At 34.4% G+C, this 8,724-nt stretch overlaps 1 protein-coding gene across 1 annotated transcript; it reads right to left on the bottom strand.

Annotated features, from left to right (window-relative positions):
- Positions 1-5,329: 5,329 nt before the first annotated feature.
- On the bottom strand, positions 5,330-7,065 carry LOC109585491 (uncharacterized). The gene is made up of 9 exons (XM_020001588.1): positions 6,834-7,065; positions 6,709-6,786; positions 6,627-6,656; positions 6,296-6,571; positions 6,188-6,229; positions 6,058-6,103; positions 5,966-5,999; positions 5,535-5,582; positions 5,330-5,421 (listed from the first exon to the last, which is right to left on the bottom strand). Exons 1-9 carry the CDS (start codon positions 7,063-7,065, stop codon positions 5,386-5,388), a joined length of 822 nt encoding a protein of 273 aa, XP_019857147.1. The 3' UTR covers positions 5,330-5,385.
- Between the last annotated feature and the right edge of the window lie 1,659 nt (positions 7,066-8,724).

Here is an 8,724-nt window from a genome sequence, read left to right as displayed (position 1 = left end):
GCCCCCAGGTCATCCTATAATTGATTTCACCCAGCCTTAGCAGCCACCCACCCACGCTACATAAGTGAGTGTGATTACGGCAAACAAAATGGCAGTTTGCACACTTTTATGGGACAAAGTTATGAGCTTTCTATAACAGCAAAAGAACATAGAGATACTGTCTAAAGTCTTTTCTGGAAGAATTAGAAGGAAGAGAGAACCTTCATAAGTCTTAATAAGAACCCTGCTTTACATGCAAAGTGATGAAAACAATTATAGGAATATTTTTACACTGTTACGCTTGTTGTTCTGCAACTTCACTTGATGCATTTATACCCTCTCCTAAAGTTAGATATTGCTTAGGTAGCTGCAACACATTGTTATGACTTATGAGTAAATATTCTTGAGTACCCTATGCTTAAGATTTGTTCCTTAGCTTGCACTACAATAAAATTTTTCTTGGCCCTCTAAAGATATTCATTAGAATAATGTAATGGCAGTAGTTAATCAAATTTATAGGAAATTGTATTAGACTGGCTCCTGAAACGGTCCATGATAATTATATATACTGGATACCTTGAGTTTGTAACGAAGAATGTACGAGCAATGACAATAGTAGCAATTTGGTCATTCCTGCCTATAAAATAAATTAGTGAAGGAGAGCTCATTTAAGCCGGCAATGTAAAACACAAGATATAATTATAGCTGAAGCATTTCAAATTGCTATCAACTTTAGTCATGCATATATAGGATGTTCTTCATGCCTCAGAGTCATTAGCTCATTAACACAGTCTTTCATTTGCATTATCAAGATACTATGATAGATTTAGATTGACTGTGGGAAATTATTTCTTATCATGAGGCAGTTAAGATTCTAAATATTTAACGGGTTTGAAGTTTGGCCTTTTCTTTAAAAATTGGAAAATAGCCAAGATTAATCAATCACCAATTCAGTAAAGTATCCCACTGTAGCCTAAGGTATTATGCTTCAAAGTTACATGCAATCTCCTGTATAAACTGCTTTGATTACGAAACACCGCTATAGTGACAAGACTGACAACACCGGGATTTGTATCTACTACGAATCTATTACCAATATGTACTACAGATGATTTAGAGAGAAAGAGAGAGAGAGGAGGAGGATAGAGACTGTACAACTTGTGCAAGTCTTGACAATTAGACTCACCAGATAACTCATGATGCGTTGATGCCAGGCCAGTCTTCTTCCTGATACACTTCAGCTGCCTCAGCCTAGCCTGCCTGACTCACACTTCCTTCCTTTCAAAACTGAAAAGAGGAGGAGGTCAAGTGTGTGGGTGTTCAGGTTCGTTTGTAATAGAAAAATTAACTCCTCTACACATCCAATTGTTTCAAAAATAGGCAGCCTGGGAGAGAATCTTCCTCTTTTATAAATTTTTCTGATTTGTATACATGTTCTTACATTGCGTAAAAAATTTGAGCTGATTTAGATCAAATTTAGATTTTTAACGGATTTTTAAAGTCTCTAAAAATCAGGCCAAAGTCCTATACAGTGTCATGGACCAAATTTTGCTGAAATTGAAAAGGAGAGAATTTTTTGCTTTAATACTGTTTCTTGATACATATAGATCTACATGTTCTTATGTTGTGTAGATGCCATAGAAAGTTTGAGGTGATTCTGATCAAATTAAAATTTTTTAATAATTATTTTGATTACTTTAATGTATAATAATAATACTAGATCTAATATCATTTCTAAAGCTTACATGTTATATCTGTATGCATATTGTCGTTGGATATGTTACACTAATCACTAAAATATTTTTAAATGACTAAAATATTTTTAAATCCACAACTATTTTTAACAATAGTTAGTTCACTAAAATGTTAAGATCCTAATGTCAATTATCAATTGATATCTGGCATGTCTTCATCTTCTTCTTCTTCCACTTTTAGTTTCTTGGCATTATATTGTCTAAATAGTAGATGGAAGATATGGGTAATAGCATAGATTGGTAATAGCTAGTAGCCAACATAACGGTTTGTGCTGATAATACTCAATCTACTCATTTTCATTTACCTTGTATCAGTTTCTGCCAATTTTCGCTTACTTCTCTCAGCACCTGCAGAGACATATGATGTTTGACCTAATTGTGGTTAATAATAATTCAATTATTACTTCTTATATTATTAACTGATGTATTATGACTTATAAGTAGGCATTTATGCACACCAGTTAAGAGCCATTGCCATAGATTCTTAGGAATAATTGGAATAATAAGTTTATAAATTTATAACTTACCTATATATGCCAGAAGGTCAGATTTTGCTTTGCCCAGTTGATCAGGAAAGTCATCACACAGTTTTATTAATGTATCCCAATTGACATCTCTATCAGCATTAAACCACCTCTGGAATACCAAATTAAGATTGGTATCTGCTGTTCCTGGTATTGGCTTCAGATCAGACACATTTACATGCAATCCATCCCCTATTGTCATGTAGTGGGCAGCAGAAGAACCAAATATCTTTATGACTGCTGCCTTAGTAAGCTCCTTGTCTATAGCAATAAGATGGGATATAATGTTGTTAGATTATTTATCATGTAAATTGTCAAAATTAACACTTATCAAATTAAAAAACTAATGCTGAGCAGAAGAATCAAATACTTCTATGACTGCTGTCATATTAAGCTCTTTGTCTATATTAAATCGACATACACAGGAAAAAATGAAATTACAATAGTTGTAAAAGATGGGTTATATGTACAACTTTTCACTACTCTACCATTAGCTGTTGTTTACCTGTTATAGTACCAGGATTATGTTTAGCATCTCTTAATTCTCCAAGTGTTTCTCTGTAAATACAACAAAAATACCTTATTATAATATAGTGTAAAAAATATTTACTTTGGATTTGTTTTTTCTCTTTTAATACTTTTTGCTTTGTCTCCTAAAAATGATGAATACTATCGAGTTATTTGACAAATTAGATATAAATATAAATATAGATCTAAAAACTGAAGTAGACTAGCCACATGCATATGTATATAAATATGATTTGTTAGTGTACACGTATAAGTATGTACTGATGTCATGCATAAATTTAAGCATTTGAAGATTGATAACTGTTATGATTTACATGTACATATACACACTATGTTACATGCAGGACCCAATACAGTAATATAGTACATACATTATACAAATTAAGTAAGCTAAATGTATTATAATTCCAGTAGTGACTTACCTGCTGAGCTACAGTCAAACCAGCACCAGTAACTCTCATCACTTTCACTAATTTTCTTTGAGTTACATGTTGATGAGCAATTTGCTACCCGTTTATACAAGTACTTCTCATCCACAATACAATAGCACTGCTTTATCCCTTTGGGGCAAGGGAATGCACTCACATAATTTTTTTCAGCATGTATAACATCAGAACTTTTATTAATAGCTGTTTCAATCAGCTTTTGAACTTGTGGACAGTTAGGACCATCGAAATAGACTTCAATGTGTTCATAGCGATTGATGATGTAAAGTGTGTAACGTTCTCCCTCAACATAGATCCAAAGTAAAAAGGCATCACGATATTTAGGGCGAGGAGGAAATTTAGGTTCATAATTTTTCTGTTCAAGCAAATCTAGCAAATGGATGTAAATTAAAGGAAAAATTCCTTGAGGAACAAGAATAAAGTTTTTGGATTTCGATTCTCCTTCCCACCACACATAATAAAGAGGCTTTGTAGTCACATGAGTAATATCATAGTTATTATTGTAGGTAGGTAAAGCAGAAGGAAGGAAGTAGTATTTATCTCCATTTTGAGCCTGGCTTTTGATAATATGTAGATGTTCAAGGAGGTCAATGAAGTATTCTGAAGTAAAAGAATCTGAAAATATGCCTGTAAACCTTTCAAGAAGCTCTTTTGTAAAAAGGCCTTTTTTTATAAGACAGTCCATCTCTGACTGTTCAATATCTTTTGCCAGTGATTGTGCTGTTGGATAGTCAACATAAGTGAGAGCTAACAAATGGGAAAGAACATTGAGGATTTTCTGAGGGTCAACAAATACTAATTGTGGCTCAATATCAGGTTGGTATAAAATAATTGTGCTATCATGAAGAAACTTTAGAGCTGTATCAACATCACCTTTCATGTACGAAAAAATTTTTGGATCTTTAATAACTTCGTCCTTAGTAACAAAACCTTTGCCTTTTGCCTTTTCTTCCAAGTAAAGCTCAAACACAAAGCAACGCATTGGGGCTTCAATTTCAATGGTGACCTCTGTACATTTTGACATTATCTTTAAAATTTTTTCACTTATTTTCTTTCTTCTAACTGGATTTTGTTGCATTGTATCAACTGGATATATTACAGAGTTTCCATGTACTTTAGAAATGATACGTTTTGTTAAATGAGGCAATATGTTTTCTGGGGACATTAATTTCTTACTCATGTCCTTGACCATTTCCTCAGCTTTTTCTGTGCCTTTTTCTTTGATCAGTACATCATAGTGAGTACCCAGAACAAAAGACATTGAGTGTTTAGGCTTATTATGCTCACCATCTTTTTTTTTCTTCATGAATGGAATATCAAGTTGTTTCTGAACTGATGCTGATGAAACAACAGAATTGAAAATCTTACAATTTGAATATTTCATTCCCCTGTCACATTCAAATTCTTCTCCATCAAATCGATACATAAACTCAAACTCCTCATCAATGCCTTTTGAAATATCAAGTGTAATGACGTTAAGAGTAGCTGCTCTAGTAAACACAGGCAATAGCTCTTGGTATGCTGGTTGACCACCAGAATCAACAATGTACACCCACTTCTCACTTAACTTCAGAGCTTTTGCTTTAGAAGAATGAAGAACAATTTTCTTTAAAAAGTTTTCAAAGTCACTGTTATCCTCTAGTGTTTCTTTTTGCTTACTTTCTTTGGAATTTTCTAGTTTTTCTGGATCAGAAGATGAATGCTTTGAATCGGGTTCTGAATCAGTATGCTCTTCATTCTGAGAATCAGAATGTTCTGTATGTGTCTCTTTTAATTCTTCCTTTTTTATATCATCCTTAGCAGCATTATCTTCTACAGCTTCATTTAAACTGTATGCTAATTGCTCCAACAATTCCTTTGCAGTAATTTTGTTCCATGTCTCTTTACCATCAAAAGCTATTCTAAGAGCCTTGACAGCTTTACAAGCTATTGGTGTACTGTCAGTGGTATGTTTAGAGACTAGAGTGAGGCCAGAATCAGCAGGTGGTGAGTTAGTGACAGATGGGGCATTGGTGTGTGGATCAGAAGAAGTAGATGAATCAGAAGAACTAGCAGATTTTAAAGGTGGAGGTGGTTCATTTAGTAGAAGACATTGTGCACACGTTTTCCCAGATCCAGCAGGACCAATCATGAGTACACGAGTAAGAGTCAGTGTCATAATACCTTCTTTACACCACTGCTCTGGAATACCTATTGCAATACACCACATGATATTATTAATTGAAAGCAACATTAAATAAATTCTAATTATTGGCTTAATTTCTGACCATGCAAGACTCATTCATTAGCTATTGACAAAATACCTGATTTAATGAGATCTTCAACAGAATCTTTTTCAGATGTTTTTTCATCTGCAAAAAAGTTTTAATAATGGCAATAGTAATACATTGTAAATGTTCATAATAAGTAACCAAAAATGTCATAAAAATTTTTAAGATTCCAAATAGTTTCTGCTTGTTTTGTAGCATCAAATTTCTTGATTTACTGTAAGCTTTGACCTTTTCATGATTATAATAGTTTTAGAGATTATCGCTATATTGTATTTTGTATTTGTGCATCATATGCAATCAGGCAACCTCAGGCTATTATATTGCAGCTGCACCTAGTACTGCAACAAGGCATGAGTACATCATGAACAATATGCAGGCTGATGATTATCAATACTTCAGTATTATTTTAGTAATTATTATTTAGTATTAATGACATTACTAGTAGGCCTATTATTCTAACATACTTTGATTGGCACTCCTGTGCTACCAAGTGGTTCTCTATAAACACAAGAACATTACAATAAATTGTTTATTATAGTAAGAGGGTATTATTTACTCTAAATCAGTCTCTTCTATTCCAGTACCAGTTGCTCCTTTGTCTGCTATAGAAATGAGATAATAAGATCAAGTGATTGTGGAATATTTTATCATCTCTTGTGTCTTTTGTTATTATGTTTTAATCTTACCTTCTTGAGTGGACTGATCACTTTGCTCTGGAATCCCAAACTCTATAAAAACATTTTGTATGTAAAGCAAAAATAAGAAAACTCAATTTTTTAAATTGAAGAAAATACCTTTGGCAATTTTTGTTCCAAGGTGCTTATGATCTATTGCTCTTACAGCATCATACAGCCACCTTGCACTAGCTTTAACTCCTTCATCATACACTTCAGTATTTCCTCTCAGCCAATCAGCAACAACATCATTTAGTCCATCCCATGCTGAGTTGTTTCTGTTATTGTAGGCTATGGTGTCTATTGTACCCTGAGGGATACGGAATTGTATAGCCAGTTCTTTATATTTTGGAGCTATATCTTTGTCAATGAGTCCCATAATGGTACCATGATCACCTTTATATAAAACAAAGAGTTTTAGTGCCAGCTGTATAAATTAGAGTTATTTTACTTTTAGTTAGTTCTCTTTTAACAAAAGGATCTTGTGAGAGAAAGACAGCAGACAGTAAACTTGACAATAATTTAATTGTTACCTGCACTGGTACTTAAGCTACTTGCTGAATGAGATGCTAGCGAGGGATCATCACTGATTGATGTGTCTTCAATTGATCCTATTTTATAGTACACTATATTTAATTTATCAGCTCCTGTAACTCACTAAGGTTAAATCTTGCTTTGCCCAGTTCATCAGGATAATCATCACACAGTTTTATTAATGTATCCCAATTGACATCTCTATCAGCATCAAACCACCTCTGGAATACCAAATGAAGTTTGGTACTTGTTGCTCCTGGTATTTGCATCAAATCAGCTGTATTAACACCCAATCCATTCCCTATTAGCATGTAATGGTGAGCAGAAGAAACGAATATCTTTATGACTGCTGCCATATTAAGCTCCTTTTCTATGAGAAATAATTATATTTAATTTAGATAATAAATACATGATCATACCTCCTGTACATTGATGTACTTGTAACTGATCATTAATAGTTTGTAATATATTGATCTCTTCTCTTTTAGTCAATGCATTGAGTACATCTCTCCATGTTGCTCTAGGATTCTTTTGAAGCCATTGAGAGAAGAGGGCTCCTTTGCTTTGTTCAGCATCAATTGCAAAGTCTTCAATTGTTGTAATATCTTGTTGTGTTACTCCAGGTAAGAGAAGACCAAATGATTGCCAGTCAACAAGTGGTTGAAGCCATTGAAGTAATAGAAAAATATCAGGTTGATCATCAATCATAGGACCAGGATTGAGTTCAACATCTCCTGATAAGAGGAGGAGCATACGTAGACAAACAATCAAATAGAGATCATTGTAAATCAGGTTAGAACTGCTGCCTCCAGCTAAGACTACTGACTGGAGGTAATTTGTATCAGTAACAGTAACACCAGTAGTACATTGTACTTGGTAGCAGTTACCTAATAATAAAATACCAGTAAATATACAAGTACAAAGTTGCAATTGTTGTTTACCTGTTGGAGGAATCATCAAGATGTGTCTTAATAAAGAGAGAGAGTGAAAAAGGAGGAGGAGGAAAGAAATATAAGACAGAACTGCTGGCAGTTTAGATGTCTTCTGCTCTCCTGATGTAGTACTGCCTGACTTGCTGTCTACTGCAGCTTTGAATGAGTGAGAGTGGTGGCCATTAGCTGGTCTACTGGAGGCAGCTTGACAGTAGTTCCACAGTCCAATACTTGCTCTCCATTGAGAGACATCAATCATCTTGTATCAATTGTATGTAAAGGGCAGCACTGAAACTTTTGAAAGAAACAAGCGTAACAGTGTAAAAATAATTCCTATAATTGATTTCACCACCTTGCATGCATAGCTAGGCACTTATTAAGACTTATAGAGGTTCTCTCTACCTGCAAATGCTTCTAGAAAAGTTGTTAGACAGTATCTCTATGTTCTCTGGCTGTTAGAAAGCTCATAACTTTGTCCCGTGTGTAAGCCGCCATTTTGTTTTCCGTGGCCACACCCACTTACGTAAAGAAGCGTGGGCGGGTGGTTGCTAAGGCTTGTTATTTCTCCAATACAACATGTATAGAAGAAATGTAAGTGTGGACATACAAATATATATATATAGATAGCGCGACGGTGAAATCAATTATAGGAACGACCTGGGGGCTTCGCCCCCAGGTCGTTAAAAACTTTAAGCTTTTGGGCAGCTGCATACATGATCATGTGATGCATCTGCTATGTGGGTGTTGGGGATTTTCCCTGTTGAGGCTGTTAACATGTGCATGTGTACATGTATATCTGATGTAACCATGAATTTAACTGTGATGTAATTAACAATTAATTATTATTTAAATTCAACTAATTTTATGGAATGTTTAAAAGCCATTTAGTTAATATTCCAATTCTATTTGTGTGTGGTCTATGAATACGATAAGCAATATAGTGTCCCTCACTCCAGTGCCACTCATAGTACAAGTATAGAGACCACTGTCAGCCACTTTAACTGATGCTATAGTGAGGTTGCTCTGTACAGCTGGACTAGTAGAAGGACTGCCACGTTGAGACATAAACTGAGTGTGACACCA

This window comes from Amphimedon queenslandica, unplaced genomic scaffold (genome assembly GCF_000090795.2).
Source record: "Amphimedon queenslandica unplaced genomic scaffold, v1.1 AMPQUscaffold_13055, whole genome shotgun sequence".
NCBI lineage: Eukaryota > Metazoa > Porifera > Demospongiae > Haplosclerida > Niphatidae > Amphimedon > Amphimedon queenslandica.
Note: the sequence above shows the minus strand (reverse complement) of the source record. Positions and strands in the feature narration are given on the sequence as shown.

What these genes read in the sequence shown, in the direction of transcription:
- LOC109585491 (XM_020001588.1), bottom strand. Translation starts at nt 7,065, where the DNA reads ATGGCAGCAGTCATAAAGATATTCGTTTCTTCTGCTCACCATTACATG. An exon ending in TAAAAGAGAACTAACTAAAA is followed by an intron (nt 6,572 to 6,626) that starts GTAAAATAACTC and finishes TTTTATATAAAG; the next exon opens with GTGATCATGGTACCATTATG. An exon ending in TGATCAGTCCACTCAAGAAG is followed by an intron (nt 6,104 to 6,187) that starts GTAAGATTAAAA and finishes TCATTTCTATAG; the next exon opens with CAGACAAAGGAGCAACTGGT.